Here is a 25615-nt window from a genome sequence, read left to right as displayed (position 1 = left end):
TTGACATGGCAGAAATTTTGTAGCTACAACACTTGGCGTGCTGAATATTTTGAGGAGCTATCCAAACTAGCATGGCAACACACAGGGAGCCACCTAGATGGGCATGGCAGACATATGCAGAGGAGATTTACTAGAATGGTACCAGGGATGCGGGACTTCTGTTATGTGGAGAAGCTGGGATTGTTCTCTTTAGAGCAGAGCTGGTTAAGGGGAGATTTAATAAAGAGATTCAAAATTACAAAGGGTTTTAATAGAGTACATAGGAAGAAGCTTTTTCCCCTGGCATCAGGGTCAATAATAATTGACAAAAGAACCAGAGGGAAGAATTTTTGTTTACACAGCAAGTTGTTATAATCTGGAATGCACTGCCTGAAAGTGGTGGAAGCAAATTCAACAGTAATATTCAAAAGGGAATTGGATATATATTTGAAAAGGAAACATGTGTAGGGCTATGGGGAAAGAGCAGGGGAGTGGGACTGATTGAGTAGCTCTTTGAAAGAGCCAGCATAGGCATGAATGGCCTCCTTCTGTGCTGTATGATTCTACGATTTTATGATATAGGGAACTATCTAAACTGGCATCAGATTCAAGTGGCAGTACCAGACTGGTGGGGCAGGTGCCAGGAAGTACGTAGACTCGCATGCTGGGAATTGCCCAGACTGGCATGGCAGATACCAGTTGATGTTTGCATGAGCACCAATTTCATTTAACCACAAACGAACCACAATGTTGATTAACCCTACTGACATGAATCAACTGAGCAGCCTGCGGGTGGCGCTGTCCAGGGAGAGTATAAATACTCGGGCACAGGCCCAGCTTGCGCAGGACATTCTTAACAGGAACTAGTGAAGGACACAATTAGACCTACATGTTGTAAAACAGTTGATTAAAGCTTTGTTTAACGCTTAGACCAAGTGCCTAGTAGTTTTCTTACGTCACCTACCATCCCGTTTAACACCCTGGCAAATTATGGTGATTATAGCTACAGTTTTACAAATTAGTTATCGAATTAGCCTGCCTGTGTGATTGTATCTCAAAATACTAAAACCAGCTGGTAGGCGGTTAGTCACAAGGTGGCACCTTCCTGTAAAAGTGACTAATCATTGAGATGAACTGCAGTTCTTGCTGATTTTATTTCTACAATGGCCATCACTGTTCTGAGGGTTTCTTTTTGTTTCTTTCTAAGCATCAGATACAAAATCTTACACATTCTTGATTTCAGTGCAGTACGCACGTAAGATAAAGATTCGTGTCACATTCCCTTGCACTAATTCTTTCTTAGGACCTTAAAACGGTGAATCGGTCAGCAACAACAACTTGAATTTATATAGCAACTTTCAACGTAGTAAAACGTCCCAAGGCGCTTCACAGGAGTGTAATCAGACTAAAAAGAATTGACTCCAAGCCAGAGAAGGAGACGCGAGCAAAAAGCCTGGTCAAAGAGATTTAAGAAGCGGCTTAAAGGAGGAGAGAAAGGTGGAGAGGATTAGGGAGGGAATTCCAAAGCTTTGTGTCTAGACAGCTGAAGGCACGGCTGCCAATGGTGGAGCAAAGGAAGTGGGGGATGCACAAGAGGCCAGAACTGAAGGAACACAGAGTTCCCAGAGGGCTGGAGGAGATAGAGAGGGGCGAGGCCACGGAGTTGATTTGGACACAAGGATGAGAATTTTAAATTTGAGGCGTTGGTTGACCTGGAGCTGATGTAGGTTAGCGAGCACACGGGTAATGGGTGAACGGGACTTGGTGTGAGTTAGGATACGGGCAGCAGAGTACAATCCACAGGTTTTTGAAACATAGTCTTCGTTCTACTGTGTTTACTGCCTTGTGCTATGGGCCTTTACCTCAATAAAGAGAAAAGTAATAGACTTCATCTCAACCGCAGGGACATCAGGAGACACTGGCAGCTCTGCCATCGAGAGTATCCGGGGCATGGAGAGCATGAATATCATCGTGTTGCTGCCGCACGGCCGCTGCAGTTCAATTCAAGAGCTGCAGATGACGACCGTCATTGAAGACAACATCCATGTTTTTGCAGGTTTGTGGCCATTTGCCATTCCTCATGTTGACATTGTAGGGTGCATATTACAAGGTCCTTTCCCATCGGCAGTGCCTCGCTTAGCGGACAATCGTGGGCTGAGAGATCAACAGATGGAAAATCCCAAGCAAGTGTGCTTGGATTATTTGGTATGCATTGGCTATGTGTGAGGCCCTGGCAATGGCATGGGGCCTTGTAAAATCTAACCTTATGTTGGATATATGAAGAAAGAACTTGCATTTAAATAGCACCTTACATGACCTTAGGACGCTTTACAGCCAATGAAGTACTGCTACTTGAAATATTTGCAGGCCTATGGAGAAAGAGCAGAGGGTGTGGGACTAATAGGATCGCTCTTTCAAAGAACTGGCACGGGCACGATGGGCCGAATGGCCTCCTTCTGTGCTGTATCATTCTATATCTCTCATTGATCAGCACTGTATTCAGAGCAGCAGCAAGAGCAAAGGTCAGGGTCCTGCATTTTACCTGCAGTGATTAAAGCAGGTTCACGTGTGGGTAAATAAAGCTTAAGAGATTGAACAGTAGCCAGGATTCTCTATTCATTTCTTTTATTGGAGACACAGATCGATTACATTACACATTTCGTGTGATTATGAAGTGGATTTAGCATTGCACTATTGCAAACTATTCACTGGAATTCAGGCAAGCAATTATCCAATTGAGGCAGAAGGTGTAAAACTTGCACGAGAGGCTCTGGAGAAGGTGCAAAAATTTTTTATTAAAATGATATCAGAACTGCGAGGTTATACCGATCAGTAAAATATTGAACAGGCTGGGGCTGTTTTCTTTAGAAAAGAGAAGAGTAAAGGGTGACCTGATAGAGGTCTTTAAGATTATAAAAGGGTTTGATAGGGTAGGCGTCGAGAAGACGTTTCCACTTGTGGGCGAGAACAGAACTAGGGGCCGTAAATATAAGATAGTCACTGACGTAAGAAAACTACGAGGCACTTGGTCCGAGTATTAAACAAGGCTTTAATCAACTGTTTTTCAACATGGAGATCTAGTTGTGTCCTTCACTAGTTCCTGTTAAAGAATGTCCTGAGCAAGCTGGGCCCATGCCCGAGTATTTATACTCTCCCTGGACAGCGCCACCAGCAGGCCGCCCAGTATTATTTCATAAGTCATTTCCACATGAATGACAAGAATCATGTCAGTCACTAATAAATCCTATAAAGAATTCAGGAGAATCTTCTTTACACAGAGAGTGGTGGAACTCGCTACCACAGGGAGTGGTTGAGGCGAATAGCATAGATGCATTTAAGGGGAAGCTAGATAAGCACATGAGGGAGAAAGGGAATAAAAGGATTTGTCGATGGGGCTAGATGAAGGAGGGTGGAAGCATAAACACCGGCATGTTGGGCCGAAAGGCCTGTTTCTGTGCCGTAAATACTATGTAATGAGGTGACCTGCAATGGATGGAAAGCAAAGCTGTAACCCATCTGAGAATGTGTTTGCTCTTCATTTTTAACTTTTTTTTTTTACAGACAGCAGAGATTTAACTGAAACTCATACTTCCTCAGGTAGATCGCGATGTGGGGAAGCTGGCTGTTTAACTAACTCTGGTTTACCTGCTCCACATCACTCAGTATAATACCCAAGGATGATGATGATAAATAGTATTCTGTTCATCGCTGGGCAGTTGATAGTGATGGTGTAGAGTGTGACCGTGAGCATAAATATGTCAGACAGTGCAAGCTATTAAGAGCAGGGGAGTTCTCCCCGGTGTCCTGGCCAATATTTATTGGTCACAAATAAACCAGATTATCTGGTCATTATCACATTGCTGTTTGTTGGGAGCTTGCTGTGTGCAAATTGGCTGCCGCGTTTCCTACATTACAACAGTGATTACACTTCAAAAGCACTTGATTGGCTGTAAAAATGGTGGTCGTGAAAGGCGCTATATAAATGCAAGTCTTTCTTTCTTTCTCTGATCACTGGCTGAGGCAGAAACTGTCACCATTACTAATTAGATTGGATAGGTGGATGAAGAAAAAGGTGATGAAGATATATGGGAACAGGCTGGGGGGTATATGCGATTAGGGCTGTTTGCTTGCTGGTTGTATCAAATGTCCTGCTTCCGGGTGTTGTGAGCTCTGTGTAGTTCTATGTATTTTGACTCTGCCCTGCGCTTTTTTCTTCAGTTGATGGCACCAGTGATGAGCTGGACGAACCAATCCGCAAAGTGTTTGCTGACACAGAGTTTGTGAAGAAACACAATATAATGAGCTTAAACTCCATCAACTGGGCCCGGGTCATGGTGCAGATTGCACACTACTTCTACGCTTACTTCCACTGCAGCCCTTCGGTGAAGGAGACTCCTCTCCCTTTGGTGGAGATTGTTATACCAACAGGAGCAGCAGGCAACATCACAGGTAAGAATCAGACTGAATATCCTGCCTCACACGGCGGCTGATTAATTCTGGTTAACTGTGCAGTGACAGTATTTTTCATTACGCTGTTCTTTTCACTTATATCCACCTGAGAGGGCAGACGGGGACTCGATTTAACGTCTCATCCGAAAGACGGCACCTCCGACAGTGCAACGCTCCCTCAGCACTGCACTGGGAGTGCGGCTTAGATTATGTACTCAAGTCTCTGGAGTGGGACTTGAACCCACAAGCTTCTGACTCAGAGGGGTTTATAAAAAAGACTTGCCTTTATATAGCGCCTTTCACAACCTCAGGATGTCCCAAAACGCTTTACAGCCAGTGAAGTACTTTTTGGAGTGTAGTCACTGTTCTAATGTAGGAAACGCGGCAGCCAATTTGCGCTCAGCAAACTCCCGCAAACAGCAATGTGATAATGACCAAAAATAATCTTTTTTTGTGATATTGATCGAGGGATAAATATTGGCCAGGACACCGGGGATAACTCCCCTGCTCGTCTTCAAATTAGTGCCGTGGGATTTTTAACGTCCACCTGAGCGAGCAGACGGGGCCTCGGTTTAACGTCTCATCTGAAAGACGGCCCCTCCGACAGTGCAGCACCACCTCAGCACTGCACTGGGAGTGTCGGCCTAGATTATGCGCTCAAGTCTCCGGAGTGGGACTATGAACCCACAACTTTCTGACGGAGTCGTTTATGCAACCACTGAGCCATGGTGGCAGCAGGGTAAGATTTGGACTGCGCCAGCAAATAGCTGGCACAAACCCGATGGGCCAAATGGCCTCTGTCTGTTAACTCCTATGGCTGTGTGCAGCCATCCTATAATTCTGGTGCTCCCAGCATTCTGTCAGGTGTACTAGGCATGGTGTTGCCGTGGGAGTTGTGCATGCCTGGTTGCTATGGACCATGGGAAAGCAGGTTATTATAGGAATGATGGGTTGCTGGGGTTGCCTTGCTAGTTTGATGTTCCTTTAGATTTATGTGTTTTAATCATTGTTTTTTTTCATTTCAATTCTGTTCCTGTCTCCCCCCAGCTGGATGTATTGCTCAGATGATGGGTCTCCCAATCCGGCTAGTCGCTGCAGTCAACGAAAATGACATCATTCACAGAACCATTCAGAACGGTGACTTCTCATTGGCCGATGCAATTAAAACTTCATTGGCACCTTCCATTGACATTCAGGTACGCAAATGTTGAGGCTAATCCCTGGGCTGCCCCACTTTTGTAAAATTGCTTTGACTGAATCCTGATGGCAGCGTCAAGTTGTGCAGGCGCATGTAAGAACATAAGAACATAAGAAATAGGAGCAGGAGTAGGGCATCGGCCCTTCGAGCCTGCTCCACCATTCAATGAGATCATGGCTGATCTTCTGCCTCAATTCCATTCACCGGCCCTATCGCCATATCCCTTGATGCCCTTACTAGTCAGAAATCTATTGACTTCTGTTTTGAATATACCCAATGACTGAGCCTCCACAGCCCCCTGGGGTAGAGAATTCCAAAGATTCACCACCCTCTGTGTGAAGAAATTTCTTCCCATCTCATTCCTGAATGGCCGACTCTTTATCTTGAGGCCGAGGCCCCTGGTTCTAGACTCCCCAGCCAAGGGAAACATTCTCCCAGCATCCATCCTATCAAGCCCTGTAATAATTTTGTATGCTTCAATGAGATCCCCTCTCGTTCTTCTGAATTTAAGAGAATATACAGGCCTAGTTTACTCAATCTCTTCTCATACAACAGTCCTGCCATCCCAGGAATCAATCTTGTGAACCTTTGTTGCACTCCCTTTATGGCAAGTATATCCTTCCTTCGGTAAGGCGACCAAAATTGTACACAGTACTCTAGGTGTGGCCCTATATAATTGGAGTAAGATTTCTTTACTCCTGTACTCAAATCCGCTTGTAATGAAGGCCAGCATACCATTTGCCTTCCTAATGGCTTGCTGCACCTGCACATTTACTTTCAGTGACTCATGTACAAGGTCACCCAGGTCCCTTTGAGCATCTGCATTCCCCAATCTTTCACTATTTAGGAAATACTCTGCCTTTCTGTTTTTCTACCAAAGTGGATAACTTCACATTTATCCACATTATATTCCATCTGCCATGTTCTCGCCCACTCACTGAGCCTGTCGAGATCCCCTTGAAGCCTCTTCACATCCTCTTCGCAACTGACACTGCCACCTAGCTTTGTGTCATCAAATTTGGAAATGTTACATTTAGTCCCCTCATCCAAATCATTGATATAGATTGTGAATAGCTGGGGCCCAAGCACCGATCCTTGCGGTACCCCACTAGTCACAGCCTGCCATCCTGAAAAAGACCCATTTATCCCTATTCTTTGTACTCTCTATATGAATGAAGCAAAATGTGCACCCTTTTTTCCCCCTGAGAACCAAACCTGCTCAATGGAGAGAATTGGTGACTTGAGAACAAAAAGCAATGCGAGTTGAAATCCTGTCTTCCCACCTCCATCCCTGTGGAGGAGATGAGGGGTGCTCGAGCTCCCCAGGCCTCACCTTGTCACTTCCTTCCACTCAGCAAGGCAAGTACACTGAGGCACCCTGTTGTCTAGAGACAACCAACATGGTCAACTCTCCCCAACCTATATGAATCAAGCAAAATAAATAAATGCAGTAAAAGGCAATCAAGAAAATAATATACATTTAACAAAAAAATGTATTTTTGAGATGAGTTAAATTGAGAAAATAAAGACGAGAGGTAACAGTCATACGGGAAACCAATAGTCAGTTGAACTGAACACTGAGATTAACTGGGACAATTAGGAAGGCAAATGGCCTGTTGGCCTTTATTGAAAGGGGGTTGGAGTACAAAAGTAAGGAAGTCTTACTGCAATTGTACAGGGCTTTGGTGAGACCACACCTGGAGTACTGTGCACAGTTTTGATCTCCTTATCTAAGGAAGGATATACTTGCCTTAAGAGGCGGTGCAACGAAGGTTCACTAGATTGATCCCTGGGATGAGAGGGTTGTCCTATGAGGAGAGATTGAGTAGAATGGGCCTATACTCTCTGGAGTTTAGAAGAATGAGAGGTGATCTGATTAAAACATACAAGATTCTGAGGGGGATTGACAGGGTTGATGCTGAGAGGTTGTTTCCCCTGGCTGGAGAGTCTAGAACAAGGGGGCATAGTCTCAGGATAAGGGGTCGGCCATTTAGGACTGCGATGAGGAATTTCTTCATTCAGAGGGTTGTAAACCTTTGGAATTTTCTACCCCAGAGGGCTGTGGATGCTGAATCATTGAGTATATTCAAGGGTGAGATAGATAGATTTTTGTGCTGTAGGGGAATCAAGTGATAGGGAGGTCAGGCGGGAAAGTGGAGTTGAGGTCGAAGATCAGCCATGATCCTATTGAATGGCGGAGCAGGCTGGAGGGGCTGAATGGCTGACTCCTGCTCCTAGTTCTTATGTTATTATGGAGCAAAGCCGCTTCAACCAGAGCCAAAGAATAAAAATACACTGAATTAAAAAGAAACTATTTTCTTTATTTCCCCTCTTTTTAAATGGCTACCTGTATACACCATGGGGTATGAAGAACTTAACTAGCATAAGAAAAGAGAGACATGATGGGGCTGATTATGTTCCATATTATGGGCACACATAGAAAGTGTGGAAAAGTTGATGCTAATAAATCAAGAGGAAAGTAAAGAAGAGCGTGGCTCGATGACTTGATAGAATGGACGGACACGGGACACAAGTTGTGCAGAGAATGGAAAGTGCCCTAGTCATCAGCCTCCAGAGATAGCACAGAGAGGAAGAAGGCAAACAGGGAATCTTTATTTAGAACAAGCTTTTCTTACTTCTGCAGGAACCGTACAACATGGAGAGAATATTCTGGCTGTTGTCGGACAAAGATAGCACCTTGATAAAAACAATGATGGAAGAGTTCCAGAAACTGGGCAAAGCCAATCTGCCAGAAGCCTTGTCCGTAAAGGTCAGTACTTGGGTTCTTTTGATAATTGGTTAAGTAGTATCTTTTAAAAAGAGCATAATCCATTGAACATCTGCTGCACTGTCACCATATTCATGGGAAGGAATGCATTACTTTGTGAGGCGATCAATTCTGGTGACACCCAAGGTATGAGGAATGGTTCAGGAAGTTGAGCTTGTTTCTTTCGGGATGAGGGGGGTGAAATTGGGTGCCATTGCGCCTCCCGTTAGTACCCCCGGGGGGGGTGGCTTTGCGACCGGGCGTGGTGCTGACATCGACTCCTGCCATACTCGGCAGGGGTTTTGCGGCGGCACTACAGCGTTGCGCCCCTATGTCCGTCACCCGGAGATCATGACGTCATCGCCGTGTGCATCACCTCGGTTGCGGCCCGCGCCCGAAATTGACTTCCGCCCCCTGCAGCATCGCTGGCCGCTTCGGGGACGATGATTAAAGGCGAGATGGCTGAGGTAAGTGAAAAAAAACCTTTCTTGCTGCAGGTTTTTCCGCGGGTTCCTGCCCGCGATCGATCAGCACTCTGCTTGAGTGCTGGGCTGATCGCGCGGGATCGCGGCTTCCTTGGTGGTCCAGGTAGGTAATTTTTCTATTGCAGAGCCTGCAGCGATGGCCCTTCCCTTTAAGGGCGGGAAGGAGCCTTTGAACGCGGCAGCGATGCACGGCCCAGTGTGCAGCGCTGCTGAAGTGTCTGCCCTAAGGATAGCACCTTAATAAAAAAGATGATGGATGAGTTCCAACATTAGCGCCCTAAGAAGGAAGTAAAGCGCTTGATTTAGCGCTCCACTTCCATCTTGGGGCACTAAAACTCACTTTCGCGGTCACTGCCGCTAATTACCGCCGGGCGCTAAGGTTAGCGCCCAGACGTTGCTACCACCCCAAAATGGTCGATACCAAATTTTCCCCCCTAGGAGACTAAGATGACCCACTGAACCCTTGAGGGAACCAAAAAAACTAGCTATACATTCAATACTTGGGGCAGGATTTTCATTGGGCCGTTGAGGTGGGATTGGAGGCGTGTGGGGGGTTAAAATCGCGAAATCGGGGGACACGAACCCATCCCACCCCCCAACCCGCCTCCATGCCAGTTTCAAAGGAGGCGGATACCCGACCTGTGCTGGGAGCCGCCTCCCCAAAGCGGGAAGGGAATTAGTGCCAATTTACTGCCTGTTAACAGGTAGTTAACAGGCAGTTTTTAGCCTAATCCCTATTTTTATTCCTGAAGTGTGGGATTCCTGACAGCTCCAAACCACGCCAAGTTAGCGAGGTGGGCCATCGGGCTGAAGGGCTTGGAGGGTTCGAAATGTCTGGTGTTCAGGTGAGTGATGTGTGCATGAGTGCAGAGGTAAGTGTGTTTGGTGTGTGTAAAGTGTTTAAAGAAGTTTTACTTAACTTTACTTACCTATACAGCCTTCCTTCCTTCAGGTCTCGGGAGTCCCTCATCTCACGGCACAGAAAGCAGAATGGCCGCAAGCTATCAAAAGTTGCAGCATTCAGCTTTCTGTTCTGGAGAGATCTCTAAATCAGCCTGAGAGGAAGGAATTAACTTAGTGTACAGATTGTCAGTGTTTGACAGCTTCACAGAGCTGTCAAATGCTGATATTTCATCTGTCAAAAGCTCTTGACAGATGAAATGTCAATCTGTGACGTCACCTGTTGCTGGGTGGCCCTTAATTGGCCTGCTGAGCCCGCTGGGTGGGCTCAACAAGGTCAATCAAGTGAAAATCGCGTGGGTTGGCCACAACTCGATGGAGGCGGGACTACAACCCCAAAAGTTGTAGTCCCGCCTCCAACATGCCTCCAGTATCAAAATCCAGCCCATGGGGTCATCATAGCTAAGTCCAATCTTGTTTTCACCCATCAATCATACATCACAATAAAAAAGGACTTGCATTTATACAACGCCTTTCACGACCTCCGGTGCTTTACAGCCAATGACATACTTTCTGAAGTGTAGTCACTGTTATAATGTAGGAAAACACGGCAGCCAATTTGCGCACAGCAAGCTCCCACAAACAGCAACGTGATAATGACCAGATAATCTGTTTGTTTAGTGAGAGACAAATATTAGCCAGGACATAGTTCTTTTATTCAGGTATTTAAAACAACTTAAGGGAGAATTTATTCACTATTTTCAGCGTAATTTTGGTGCATAATCAGGACCGAATTCCTTCGCACCTTTGGGCCCATCCCGCAATTTGAATATATTATAATGAGGGCCAGTGGTACTGCAGCTCCAAGTTTCCTGTTTTCGCGTTCCCAAAGCACTCGGCTTAATTTAGATTGAGATTTATACGGCATAGCAGTTGCCAGGACCAGCTGCGATGGGTGGAAGTGAGGAGGTTCACTCGCCCTTTCAGCAGCTGGGAAACATATATTGCCGTGGTTCCAATTTGCATACACAGACCTGGCCGTTGCTTCTCACTGCTTCTGACAGGGTAAGGCCGCCAGGAGATTTTCACCACTGCCCGCTCCCCGCCCTACCCATCCACAGTCAGGGCTTTGTGGAAGCAGGTAATGGCATTCCCTATGGGCAGGAGGAGGAGGAGCAGCAGAGCATGGTGCAGAGAAGAGGCAGGCAGCATTTAAGGAGGCTGCGCCCCACCAGATATTGCCCCGGAATATACTGGCAACGCAAGGTGGGGTTGAGGTAGACCAGCCATGATCTTATTGAATGGCGGAACAGGCTCGAGGGGCCGAATGGCCTACTCCTGCTCCTATTTCTTATGTTCTAACACAAGCCATGTAAGGGCCCTGGTGAGGAGATGTGTATAAGAAGAGCCTGCTTCACCAAAGAGGCAACAGGGCAAAGCTGCCACCTACTGGACGAGGATCTGCAGGCACGCTCATCTGCCTATGTTGCTCTCTGTGGCCCTGAAGGTGACCACCGCATTCAACCTTTATGGCACAGGCTTATTTAAGGCAGCCATGGGGGGATCTCTGGAATATTAGCCAAACGACAGTACGGGCGTGCATTCAGGATCAGTCTCCGCTGAGATGCCCTTGTCATCAGAGAGCCTGCCAGCTGTACATTGTCTAGTCTCAGACATGAAGAATGGCTACTTAGGCAAGGTATCAACAGGGCAGCTCACGCCAATGGAATGGTGTCCCAACAAAAGTTAGCAGCTTCTCCATCCAAAGGGTATTATAAACAAGGTCAACTCTTCATGGTCTCGTTCCTCCCAACTCATAAACATGGTGATGGATTTCCATGTATGTCAGGCACCTGGGTGAACCCCTTCCCCCCTGAAAGAGTGAATAGAGACCCAGGGATCTATCGAATAAGAAGTCTGCTGAAGGAAAGAAAGAAAGACTTGCATTTATATAGCGCCTTTCATGACCACCGGATGTCCCGAAGTGCTTTACAGCCAATGAGGTACTTTTTGAGGCGTAGTCCCTGTTGTAATGCAGGAAAAGCGGCAACCAATTTGCGCACAGCAAGCTCCCACAAACAGGAATTTGATAATGACCAAGGGAGAAAAATTCAGTTGGTTAGCGCCTCTCGTTAGCACCCTCGGTGGGGGGGGCGCTAACGGGTTGTTAGGAACTTAGCGCCCGAGTGCGGCGCTTTTAGTGCCACTTGCGAAATTGACCAGTTGTTTTGCGGCCGCGCTAAACACTACCGCCACGATCTCCTGCGCCTGCAGATCGTGACGTCAGTCCAGCATGCAATGCCCCGTTAGCGCCCCGGACCAGATATTGCGTCGCGCCTCCTGCTTTAGAGCCTGCTGCTAGGAACGACGGGTAGAGGGGAACGTTTTCAAGTCGGGAAGGGGCTGGGGGAGCGCTATTTAAAGGCGGGCGCTTCCTGCCTTGTCGGCAAAAATTTTGGTTTTACGCTGTCCTAAGGAGTTTTGGCCCTCAGCACTACTTTTGAGGTTCCTAAGCGCTGAGCTCTTAGAGTCATAGAGTTATACAGCACGGATAGAGGCCCTTCGGCCCATCGTGTCCGCGCCGGCCATCAAGCCCTGCCTGATCTAATCCCATATTCCAGCATTTGGTCCGTAGCCTTGTATGCTATGGCATTTCAAGTGCTCATCCAAATGCTTCTTCAATGTTGTGAGGGTTCCAGCCTCCACAACCCTTTCAGGCAGTGAGTTCCAGACTCCAACCACCCTCTGGGTGAAAAAGTTCTTTCTCAAATCCCCTCTAAACCTCCCGCCCTTTACCTTGAATCTATGCCCCCTAGTTATTGACCCCTCTACTAAGGGAAAAAGCTCCTCAGCATCCATCCTATCTATGCCCCTCATAATTTTGTACACCTCAATCATGTCCCCCCTCAGCCTCCTCTGCTCCAAGGAAAACAAACCCAATCTGCCCAGTCTCTCTTCATAGCTGAAGTGCTCCAGCCCCGGTAACATCCTGGTGAACCTCCTCTGCACCCTCTCCAACGCGATCACATCCTTCCTGTAGTGTGGCGACCAGAACTGCACACCGTATTCCAGCTGTGGCCTAACCAGTGTTTTATACAGTTCCATCATAACCTCCTTGCTCTTGCCTTCATTAGCCGAGGCATTGAATATAAGTATCCCATATGCCTTTTTTACCACCTTATCCACCTGTTCCGCCGCCTTCAGGGATCTGTGTACTTGCACACCCAGATCCCTCTGACCCTCCGTCTTGCCTAGGGTCTTACCATTCATTGTGTATTCCCTTGCCTTGTTAGTCCCCCCAAAGTGCATCACCTCGCACTTTTCCGGGTTAAATTCCATTTGCCACTGTTCCGCCCATCTGACCAACCCATCTATATCGTCCTGCAGACTGAGGCTACCCTCCTCGCTATTTACCACCCTACCAATTTTTGTATCATCCGCGAACTTACTGATCATACCTTTTACATTCATATCCAAGTCATTAATGTAGACCACAAACAGCAAGGGACCCAGCACCGATCCCTGTGGTACCCCACTGGCCACAGGCTTCCAGTCACAAAAACAACCTTCGACCATCACCCTCTGCCTTCTGTCACTAAGCCAGTTTTGTATCCAATGTGCCAAGGCACCCTGGATTCCATGGGCTCTTACCTTCTTGACCAGTCTCCTGTGCGGGACTTTATCGAAGGCCTTACTGAAGTCCATATATACCACATCCACTGCGTTACCCTCATCCACACACCTAGTCACCCCCTCAAAAAATTCAATCAAATTAGTCAGACATGATCTTCCCTTGACAAAGCCATGTTGACTATCCCTGATTAATCCTTGCCTCTCCAAGTGGAGACAAATTTTGTCCCTCAGAATTTTTTCCAATAATTTTCCTACCACTGATGTTAGGCTCACTGGCCTGTAGTTCCCCGGTTTTTCCCTACTTCCCTTCTTGAATAATGGTACTACATTAGCGGTTCTCCAGTCCTCTGGCACATCCCCTGTGGCCAGAGAGGTCCTGAATATATGTGTTAGAGCCCCCGCAATCTCTTCCTTTGCCTCACACAGCAGCCTGGGCCTGTCCATTAGTGCTTCCAACACAATTGCTTTTGTGATCTTTCCAGGCCGAGATTCAAGGCTGCAATGAGCAGGGTGTGGCTGGCCAGCAAGATGGCCCCTCACCTTTAAGAACTGGACAGTGCCAGTGTGTCTGGTTTCCATGGTAGCTGACATCGCCTGAACTTCGGTAGCGTTCTGAGGTAGCGCCTCGCTCCCTAACGTTAGCGCCTTAAGAGAGGTGTGTAGCGCCTGATTTAGCGCTCAAATCACCCCCAGGGGCGATAGAGGCGAATTTTGCAGTCGGAGGCGATAATTAACGCAGAGCGCTAAACTTTGTGCCCGGCCAATATTAACGCCCCAAAATGGGCAATACTGAATTTTTCGCCCCAAATATTCTGTTTTAGTGGTGTTGATTGAGGGATAAATATTGGCCAGGACGCCAGGGCTAACTCCCCTGCTCTTCTTTGAAACAGTGCCATGGGATCTTTTACGTCCACCTGAGAGGGCAGATGGGGCCTCGGTTTAACGTCTCATCCGAAAGGCGGCACCTCCGACAGTGCAGCACTCCCTCGGTACTGCACTGGAGGGTAAGCCTAGCTTTATGTGCTCAAGGCCACAGTTGAAGGGAGGGAGACCACAAATGGCCATCGGATGTTACTATGAGCAATCGCTAGGTCACTGAGATGGCCTTTGACCTGTTGCCTTTCTTGTTATCATGCAGCTGTCACAAGCTCTCAGTTCATCCTCTGTGAATGATGACAATGTGATTGAAACTATGCTCCGCTGTTGGAAAGAGAATCAGTATCTGCTGTGTCCTCACTCTGCTGTCGCTGTCACGTACCACTATCAACAATCGGACCTCGGCGCAAGCAGGTAATGGTATTAGACAACCTTTCACTCACAGAACCAATGAGACTTTCACTGGTGTACCGAACAAACAGGAGCTGTTCAGGTTGCAAAGCAAGGCGTTGTATTAATACCGGCTCATCTGAAGAAAAATAACTTTTATTCATATCACACCTTATTGGCCCAGAAATTCGGGTCGGGGGCTTCCCGCGGGTGCAAGCCCCCGACCTACACTTACTTGCGCGCCAGCAGTTGAGCTCTGGGCTCCCGTGGAATTCCTCTCCGGGGCCTGGCCCAGCTGCCGGCGCGCTGTGCTTGTGTGTCCCAGGGGCGTAGTTAGTGCGATGTGTCCCCTGGGATCACGTGAGCCATGGGCAGCCAACTGGAGCAGGGAATGCTCCATTCATAAGTCTGACAGGAAGACCTGTCACACTTATGAATACTATCGGCCCCAGAATAGCATTAAACCTTCAAATAATTTTTTTTTTAAATCACACTTATTAAATAAACTATAAATTACATTAAACAACTATTTTAAACAATAATTTAAATTTTTGAAAAAAATAATTTTTTATTATAACGGGCCTAAAAATAAACTTACCTTGCTTTTAAAGTATTTAAAACTAATAAACCTGTGGGGAAAAAATGTTTTAATTTTAATTAATTGACCACTTACCTTGCAAAAAGCAGGCCTTATGCCTGCTTTTTAAATGTGTAACTTCTGGAGACTTACCCTCACGTGAAAACCTGTATAAAAAATAAAAAAAAACCTAAGTTCAAAGCGCGCGCGCGCACAGACTCCCCCGCGCGCGCCTTCGACCTCTGAACCTCTTCGTTCAGAGGATCGGAAGTGCCGGTTTCCCGCACCTGCGCAGTGCATGCAGGAGACCGTCACTTCCAATCGGCCTACGGGTGAGTACCCCGTGCGTACTCACCACGGGCGGGCCGAATTTCTGGGCCATTATTCCTGGAAGAAATGTCCCAAAGCACTTCACATACACTGAATTGCTGTGATTGATGTTATGCAGGCAAAAGAGGCAGCCATTTTTCATACAGCACGATCTCGGAAACAGCAATGACATTTAGCTGAGCGGTTTAAGATGATTAAAGGAGTTGATCGGGTCGATAGAGAGAAACTATTTCCTCTGGTGGGGGGAGTCCAGAACAAGGGGGCGTGACCTTAAAATTAGAGCCAGGCTGTTCAGGGCTGACGTCAGGCAGCACTTCTTCACTCAAAGGGTAGCGGAAATCTGAAACTCTCTCTCCCAAAAAGCTGTTGTGGCTGGGGGGGGGCGTCAATTGAAAATTTCAAAACTGAGATTGATAAATTTTTGTTAGGCAAGGGTGTTAAGGGTTATGGAACCAAGGCAGATAGATGGAGATAAGATAGAGATCAGCCCTGATCTAATTGAATGGGGGTGCAGGCTCGGGGGCTGGATGGCCTCCTCCTGTTTCTGTGAATGACTAGCTAATACTCGCTGGAGTTTAGAAGAATGAGAGGGGATCTCATCGAAACTTTTAAAATTCTGACAGGACTGGACAGACTAGATGCAGGAAGGATGTTCCCGATGGTCGGGGAGTCCAGAACCAGGGGTCATAGTCTAAGGATAAGGGGTAAGCCATTTAGGACAGAGATGAGGAGGAATTTCTTCACCCAGAGACTGGTGAACCTGTGGAATTCTCTACCACAGACGGCAGTACAGGCCAATTCATTAAATATATTCAAGAAGGAGTTGGATATATTTCTTAAGGCTAAAGGGATCAAGGGGTATGGGGAAAAAGCGGGGACAGGGTACTGAAATTGGATGATCAGCCATGATCTCATTGAATGGCGGAGCAGGCTCGAGGGGCCGAATGGCCTACTCCTGCTCCTATCTTCTATGTATCTATGTCTGTTTTTGGTGGTGTTAGTTGAGGGAGGAATGTTGGCCAGGACAACGGTGAAAGACTGACGGGTGGAGAAATTTCTTCACTCAAAGGGCTAGAAATTGGACATAGAAACATAGAAGATAGGAGCAGGAGTAGGCCATTCGGCCCCTCGAGCCTGCTCCGCCATTCAATGCGATCATGGCTGATCATTCAAATTTAGTACCCTGTCCCTGCCTTCTCTCCATATCCCTTGATCCCTTTAGCCTTAAGAAATATATCTAACTCCTTCTTGAATATATTTAATGAATTGGCCTCTACTGCCTTCTGTGGTAGAGAATTCCACAGGTTCACCACTCTCTGGGTGAAGAAATTCCTCCTCATCTCTGTCCTAAATGGCTTACCCATTATCCTTAGACTGTGACCCCTGGTTCTGGACTCCCTGGCAATCGGGAACATCCTTCCTGCATCTAGTCTGTCTGGTCCTGTTAGAATTTTATAAGTTTCAATGAGATCCTCTCTCATTCTTCTAAACTCCAGCGAGTATAAGCCCAATCAACCCAATCTCTTCTCATACGTCATTCCTGCCATCCCAGGTATCAGCCTGGTGAATCTTCGCTGCACTCCCTCCATGGCAAGGACATCCTTCCTCGGATAAGGCGACCAAAACTGCACACAATACTCAAGGTGTGGTCTCACCAAGGCCCTGTACAACTGGGCTCCTTAGTGCCTCCCGTTATTGCCTCCAGGGGGGCGATGATGACTTACTGACCGAGCGTGGCGAAATGAGTGACTCCCGTTAAATTGGCCAAGAGGTTTGCGGCAGCGGTAACACTTTGCGCCACGATCTCCTTCGCCCGGAGATCATGACGCCATTGTCCTGCGCTTCGCCCCGGTAACGCCCAGGACCCTGAACTTCGGTTCCGCCCCCTGCAGCAGCGCCGGGCAAAATCACCGACAGCTGCAGGAGGCGTTGTTCGGGAAGCCGAGCGTTTCGGGGACGCAAGTTAAAGGGGATGTTGGCGCGGTAAGTAGTGAACTTGTTGCGATGCAGTATTTGAATTTTTTGCCATTTTCCTTCGGCTGCGATCGATCAGCCCGGCGCTCTGCTGGATGGCATGGGGCTGATCGGGCCGGCTTGCGACCGCCGTCGGGAACCAGCTAACTGGTCCCAATGCAGAGCCTGCAGCGACGGCCCTTCCCTTTAAGGGAGGGAAGGAGCCTCGGATCTCGGCAGTGCTGCTCGGGACTTTGTGCAGCGCTGCACCACTACCGCCCCGCCTGCATCCTTTAGCGCTCCAGGAAGGAAGTGGAGCGCTTCATTCAGTGGAGTGCTAACACCGAATTTACAGAAAGCTGAGAATCATTAGCGCCTGCTGCTACATTTTCCAGCTTTCAAACGTTAGCGGCCCAAAGGGGGCGCTCCCGAATTTCTCCCCCATAGATTGTGAATCTTTGGCATTCTGTACCCCAGAGGGCTGTGGAGGCTCAGTCGTTGAGTAGATTCAAGACAGAGATCGATAGATTTTTGGATATTAAGGGAATCAAGGGATATGGGGATAGTGCAGGAAAGTGGAGATGAGGTAGAAGATCAGCCATGATCTTATTGAATGACGGAGCAAGCTCGAAGGGCCAAATGGCCGACTCCTGCTCCTATTTGTTATGTTCTTATGTAGACCCCCTGATGTTCTTGGAATAGCGACCAGTCGAACAGGCAGACGGGGCCTTTGTTTAATGTCTCGTGCAAACTAGGAAGGAAGGAAGGAAGGGTGGTGGGGGGGAGGGCAGGGGCAGGGAAAATTAAAGCAATCAGAAAGAGCTGTTTTCATTAGATTAAGGGGTGATTTGACAGAGGAACACACAAAAAAAATTCTAAAATGACACTATAAAAAGGCAAGTGTCTTCGCTTCATTGTCATCGTTGCGACTGTCCAGGAATAACTAAGCAAAGCCAAAACTCTTTCCTGACCACTAATTCTTTTTATCTGTCTGCACTTAGCGTCACCAGATGCTGCCTAGCCACTGCTTCTGCTGCTAAGTTCCAGGAGGCCGTGTTGAAGGCTGGGCTAACTCCAGAGATTCCACCTGAGATCCGGGCTTTAGAGACCATGGAGACGCGCTGTGCGGCAATGAGGAAAGGAGAAGATTGGGAAAAGATGCTCTACGACAAAATCGAGGAAATTGGTGCACTCAGAAAAGCATGAATGCTTTACCAGCATCAAACAGACCATGGCTTTGTTACACCGACCATTTGTACCTAGACAATGGAAGGCCAAATGTGTGCGCGTGTGTGTTTATAGTGTAAAATAGAGGAACAAGCACCCAGTTTCCTTACTGTTGCATCTGGTTTAATTCCCCTTTTAAATTCCAGAGGTGTCCTATTTCTCCAATGGGCCAGCACTTGATTGTTATTGGGTTCAGACGAACTAACCTATTCATTAGCTCAGTCTATTTCCCACTCCCTCGTTCCCGATGGTACTCAACTTCATCATTCTTGCTGCCTGCCCTCTAGGGGTCGGTTAATGTCATAATGTTGGAGTCGCTAGAAATCAACAGGCTGAGACTTTTGTTGCAGCAAAGGCAAAACGCGTGTTACTTTATTCACTCTCCCATGTGGACTGAGGTTCTCAGCCTCATTGCAGGGCTATGACGTCATCACGCTACTGATGCTCTTAAAGGGACCCTGCCCCGATAACCCAACCAAGTACGTACATATAACCACATTGGCTATACATAGTGAATTGTGTTATTGTCCCTATGTGGTCTCCGCCACAATAAAATATATACTGACTTAATAGAAACATAGAAGATAGGAGCAGGAGTAGGCCATTCGGCCCCTTGAGCCTGCTCCGCCATTCAATGAGATCATGGCTGATCATCCAAATTCAGTACCCTGTCCCTGCCTTCTCCCCATATCCCTTGATCCCTTTAGCCTTAAGAAATATATCTAACTCCTTCTTGAATATATTTAATGAATTGACCTCCACTGCCCTCTGTGGTAGAATAGAAACATTCTACCACAGGCTGCAGGTTATTAATCAAAGAAGGAACTTGCACTTACCAGGAATGACCTACGCTCCATCCCAGGAATTCTCCTGGCTGCACACAAAAGTACTACGGGATGCTGCCAGTAGGGGCTTGCCCCTCTCCAGGCCTCCAGGGCAGCAGGCGCATGGGACCACCAGCACTTGCAAGTTCCCCTCCAAGCTACACACCATCCTGATGTGGAAGTATATCGGCCGATCCTTCATAGTCGCTGGGTCAAAATCCTGGCACTCCCTCCCTAACAGCACTGTGGGAGCACCTTCACCACACGGACTGCAGCGGTTCAAGAAGGCGGCTCACCACCACCTTCTCGAGGGCAGCTGGGGATAGGCAATAAGTGCTGGCCTTGCCAGCGACGCCCACATCCCGTGAATGAATTTTAAAAATGGATCAAAGAAACAAAGGATGGCTCTAGATGAAGTGTGAATTGTGCTGGCAGAATGAAAGGGCCTTTGTTTCTTAACCTGTCCCATTACCGTCTCCTTTTGTCTTGAATATCTCTTAACTTCTTCCGCCTTCTATCCTATCACAGACCTTCCCTTTTGTTCTTTCATCCCCTCCCCCATTTCCCAGCCCCTAGACTTGCTTAAAAATCTGTTCCATTTCCTGCTTTTTTCCAGTTCTGACGAAAGGTCATCGACCTGAAACACTGGGCCAGAAATTCGAGTCCCCACGGGTGAGTGCGCGCTGTGTACTCACCCGTAAGGCCAATGGAACCGTCGGTTTTGCACGTGCACTGCGCCTGCGCTGGGAACCGGAACTTCCGTTCCCTTGAAGGCAGGGGTTCGGAGGTCAAACGCGTGCGCCAGACAGGCAGCGCGTACGCCTGGAACTTCCGATTTTTTTACAGGTTTCTCCGTGCGGTTAAGTCCCTAGCAGCTGCGCGTGGAAAAAGCAGGCGCAAGGCCTGCTTTTAACAAGGTAAGAGGTTAATTAAGTAAAATTAAAACATTTTTTCCACAGGTTTATCATTTTAAAATACTTTAAAGAAAGGTAAGTTTATTTTTAGCCCCGTTAAAAACTTTAATGAATTCTTTCAAAAATTTACATTTTTGTTTAAAATAGTTAATTTATGTAATTTATAGATTTTAAAAATGTGATTTTTTAAAAATGTATTTGAAGTTTTACTTAGGTTTTGGGGCCGATCTCTATTCATAAGAACATAACATAAGAAATAGGAGCAGGAGTAGGCCAATCGGCCCCTCGAGCCTGCTCCACCATTCAATAAGATCATGGCTGATCTGATCCTAACCGCCAATCCACTATCACAGAACCATCTCCTGAATCTAACCGAATTAGACACACAAAATAGGAGCAGGATCATGCTACACGGCCCCTGGGCCCACTCCACTACCCACAGGGCCATGACCGATCCGAACCTAGACTCATGTCCAAATTCCTGCCCGCTCCCCGTAACCCTTAATTCCCTTTACTTCTAGGAAACTGTCTATTTCTGTTTTAAATTTATGTAATGATGTAGCTTCTACAGCTTTTTGGGGCAGCATATTCCATGGACCTACCACCCTCTGAGTGAAGTAGTTCCTCCTCATCTCAGTTTTGAAAGAGCAGACCCTTATTCTAAGACTATGCCCCCTAGTTCTAGTTTCACCCATCATCGGGAACATCTTCCCCGCATCCACCCGATCCGACCCCTTCACAATCTTATATGTTTCAATAAGATCGCCTTTCATTCTTCTGAACTCCAATGAGTAGAGTCCCAATCTACTCAACCTCTCCTCATATGTCCAACCCCTCATCCCCGGGATTAACCGAGTGAACCTTCTTTGTACTGACTCGAGAGCAAGTATGTCCTTTCTTAAGTATGGACACCAAAACTGTACGCAGTATTCCAGGTGCGGCCTCACCAATACCTTGTACAACTGAAGCAATACCTCCCTATTTTTATATTCTATCCCCCTAGCAATGAAAGCCAACATTCCATTGGCCTTCTTAATCACTTGCTGCACCTGCATACTAACCTTTTGAGTTTCGTGCACCAGGACCCCCAGATCCCTTTGTACTTCAATACTTTCCAGTTTCTTGCCATTAAGATAATAACTTGCTCTACGATTTTTCCTGCCAAAGTGCATAACCTCACACTTTCCAGTATTGTATTCCATCTGCCAAATCTCTGCCCACTTACTTAGCCTGTCGATGTCCCCTTGCAGGTTTTTTATGTCCTCCTCACTCACTACTTTCCCTCCCATCTTAGTATCATCTGCAAACTTTGATATGTTACACTCGGTCCCCTCCTCCAAATCGTTAATATAGATTGTAAAGAGTTGGGGACCCAGCACTGACCCCTGTGGAACACCACTAGTTACTGATTGCCAGTCTGAGAATGAACCATTTATCCCAACTCTCTGCCTTCTGTTAGATAGCCAATCCTCTATCCATGCCAGAATATTACCCCCAATCCCGTGATTTTTTATCTTAAGCAATAATCTTTTGTGTGGCACCTTGTCAAATGCCTTTTGGATGTCTAAATACACTACGTCCACTGGTTCCCCTTTATCCACCCTATATGTTACTTCCTCAAAGAACTCCAGCAAATTTGTCAAACATGACTTCCCCTTCATAAAACCATGCTGACTTTGTCCTATTAAATTATGATTATCCAAATGTCCTGTTACTGTCTCCTTAATAATGGACTCCAAAATTTTACCTACCACAGATGTTAGGCTAACTGGTCTATAGTTTCCAGCCTTCTGTCTACTGCCCTTTTTAAATAAGGGTGTTCCATTAGCAGTTTTCCAGTCTGCCGGGACCTTTGCCGAGTCCAGGGAGTTTTGGAAAATTATTACCAATGCATCCACAATCCCTACCGCCACTTCCCTCAAGACCCTAGGATGTAAGCCATCAGGTCCAGGTGATTTATCTGCCTTGAGTCCCATTATTTTACCGAGTACCACTTCCTTAGTGATTTTGATCGTGTTTAGCTCCTCCCCCCCCCTTTAGCCCCCTGTTTGTCCAGTGTTGGGATATTCTTAGTGTCTTCTACTGTAAAGACTGATGTAAAATATTCATTCAGTGTTTTTGCCATCTCCATATTTCCCACCATTAATTTCCTGGTCTCATCCTCTAAGGGACCAACATTTACTTTAGCCACCCTTTTTCTTTTTATATAACTATAAAAACTCTTACTATCTGTTTTTATATTTTTTGCTAATTTACTTTCATAATCTATCTTCCCTTTCTTAATCAATCTTTTTGTTATTTTTTGCTGTCTTTTAAAGTTTTCCCAATCCTCTATCCTCCCACTAGATTTGGCTACCTTATATGCCCTTGTTTTTAGTCGAATACTATCCTTAATTTCTTTACTTAGCCACGGATGGCTGTCTTTTCTTTTACACCCTTTTCTTCTCAGTGGAATATATTTTTTTTGGAAGTTGTAAAATAACTCCTTGAATGTACACCACTGATCATGTATCGTCTTAATACTGCCAAAATTGGGCCCTGACAGTAAATCTAAAGAAAACCAACATCATGATTTTTCAAAAAAGGCCCAGATGTCAGGAAAACAAATACCAGTTTACTCTCAGTGATACCATCATAGGACACACTATGAGCTACACTTACCTTGGTCTAACCATTACAGCATCAGGGAGCTTCAGCATAGCAGTGAATGCACTAAAAGAAAAAGCCCGAAGAGCCCTATATGCAATAAAAAGAAAACTCTACAACATCCAAATTCCAATCAAAATCTGGCTCAAAATATTTGATAGTATAATCCTGCCCATTGCGCTGTATGGTAGTGAAGTATGGGGCCCACTCAATCACCATAGCTACACTAAATGGGAAAAACACACAATAGAAGCCTTACATGCAGAATTTTGCCGAAGCATTCTTCGCACCCAAAGGAAAACGGCAACAAATGCATGTAGAGCCGAACTAGGCAGATACCCACTGATAATAAACATCCAAAAAAGAGCACTAACTTTCTAAATCACCTCAAATCTAGTTCCCCAGACACCCTTCATTTTAAAGCCCTCCAGACTCAAGAGCTGAACCCAGAAATGAGTCCCCTGAGTCAGTTGCTACTGAAACTAAGTACTCCTACCCAGCCGGACCCTGACCAGTCCCAGACCAACACTGTCCTCCAAACACCAATCCGAGTGAACCAAATCATTAAACAATGCAAAGAAACCTACCTGGAACATTGGAACAAAATAACCAAAAGCCAAAGCAGGTTAGAATGCTACCGGGCCCTAAAAAGAGAATATAAACTGGCAGACTATCTCTCGACCATCAGAGACACAAAACAGAGACAGACCCTCACCAGACACAGACTAAGCGACCACCAACTGGCAATTGAAAAAGGAAGATACAAGAAATCCTGGCAACCTAAAGAAAATAGAATATGTGATCACTGGCTGGCGAGGTTGAGACAGAGGTGCACTTCCTCCTAAAATGCGAAAAATTCAACAAAACAAGAAACATATATTTTGACAAGCTCAGCCTTGCAACCCCAGATTTCGAAGAATTGGATGACCTGTCAAAATTAAGAATAGTCCTGGGGGAAGGAGACAGACCATATCTTGGTGCCCAATATGTAACAACATGTCACAACCTGAGGAACAGTGAGTGACTAACGAGCACACCCATAGCATATATACTCTAAAAAAAATTTTAAAAAATGTTTAAATCAATACCGAATGTACCCAACGACTTTAAATTAATACTGAATGTACCCAACGAGGGTCAACGACTGTTTAAATTAATACTGTCTGTACCCAACGAAGGTCAAAATTGTTTGACACCTACAGAATGTTGGAAACCTGTACTTTTTTTGTTATGTAAGCTTTGGCAATATGGTTCCCTGTAAACTTTCATGCCAATAAAGCATTTGAATTTGAATTTGAATTTGATATGCAAAACTGCGCGCTGGCAGCTGGAGGAGGCCCAGGATCGGAATCCCATGCAGGCCCACAGCACAATGGCAGGCGCGCTATGTAAGTGCAGGTTGGGGGCTTGTGCCCGCGGGAAACCTCCGACCCGAATTTCTGGCCTGTTAACTCTCTTCACAGATGCTGCCTGACCTGCTGAGTTTCTCCAGCATTTTCTGTTTTTATTCTCTCTAATTTTGTTTGGAGCTGTGCGGCCCTTTTAAGAGGCCACACAAAATACCGCACATGCGCAGTTCTTGGATTGAAAAGCCAGCTGCGCGGGATCCCTGGAGCACTGCACAGCCGCAGGGCCGTGTAGCTTACAGGGAACATTGGATGGTGGTGAGCCGCCGCCTTGAACCGCTGCAGCCCATGTGGTGAAGGTACTCCCACAGTGCTGTTAAGAGGGAGTTCCAGGATTTCGACCCAGCGACTGTTATGTTCATTAATAAATAGACATTCTTATTATGAACACAGCTAGCTTCTAGCTAATCATTTATTCAGTACACATTCTCTAGGTACAGTATCTGTAGAGATGCTGCATGTGTGCTCCTGTGTGCAGGCTGCCATCTTGACTGTTGCCTTGTGGGTAGCCTAGCCTCATGGGTAATGTAGTCTTAATATATATACAGCTGGGTAGTGTAGTCTTAATACATACAGCTCTACACGGCTCCACCTAGTGTCCACTATAGAATGACATGTTTTTGATCATTACAGCGACGATGAAGGATTGGCGATATATTTCCAAGTCAGGGTGGTGTGTAACTTGGAGGGGAACTTGGAGGTGGTGGTGTTCCCATGCGTCAGCTGCCCTTGTCCTTCTAGGTGGAGGTCGCAGGTTTGGGAGGTGCTGTCAAAGTGGCAAATTGCAGCAGTGCATCTTGTAGATGGTAAATACTGCAGACACAGTGCACCGGTGGTGGAGGGAGTGAATGTTTAAGGTGGTGGATGGGGTGCCTGTCAAGCGGATTGCTTTGTCCTGGATGGTGTTTAGCATCGTGAGTGTTGTTGGAGCTGCACTCATCCAGGTAAGTGGAGAGTATTCCATCACACTCCTGACTTGTGCCTTGTAGATGGTGGAAAGGCTTTGGGGAGTCAGGAGGTGAGACACTCGCCGCAGAATACCCAGCCTCTGACCTGCTCTT

At 46.5% G+C, this 25615-nt stretch overlaps 1 protein-coding gene across 3 annotated transcripts in view; it reads left to right on the top strand.

Annotated features, from left to right (window-relative positions):
* The window catches only part of thnsl2 (threonine synthase-like 2), a 33643-nt gene extending 9196 nt beyond the window's left edge, over nt 1-24447 (top strand). For 2 of the 3 annotated variants that reach the window (XM_085975545.1, XM_085975546.1), the window contains exons 4-9: nt 1883-2035; nt 4198-4428; nt 5476-5624; nt 8271-8396; nt 14550-14701; nt 18539-24447. In XM_085975545.1, the coding sequence (XP_085831671.1) occupies nt 1883-2035; nt 4198-4428; nt 5476-5624; nt 8271-8396; nt 14550-14701; nt 18539-18743 (1016 nt within the window). In that variant the 3' untranslated portion in view covers nt 18744-24447. The remainder of the gene's footprint in view (nt 1-1882; nt 2036-4197; nt 4429-5475; nt 5625-8270; nt 8397-14549; nt 14702-18538) is intronic. The other variant, XM_085975547.1, reaches the window with a different exon arrangement.
* The last annotated feature ends 1168 nt before the right edge of the window (nt 24448-25615 follow it).

This window comes from Somniosus microcephalus, chromosome 2 (assembly GCF_052327205.1).
Source record: "Somniosus microcephalus isolate GS21.2 chromosome 2, FLI_Smic_1.0, whole genome shotgun sequence".
Taxonomy (NCBI): Eukaryota; Metazoa; Chordata; class Chondrichthyes; order Squaliformes; family Somniosidae; genus Somniosus; species Somniosus microcephalus.
The sequence above is the reverse complement of the archived record's forward strand: the minus strand, read 5'-3'. Positions and strand labels throughout refer to the sequence as shown.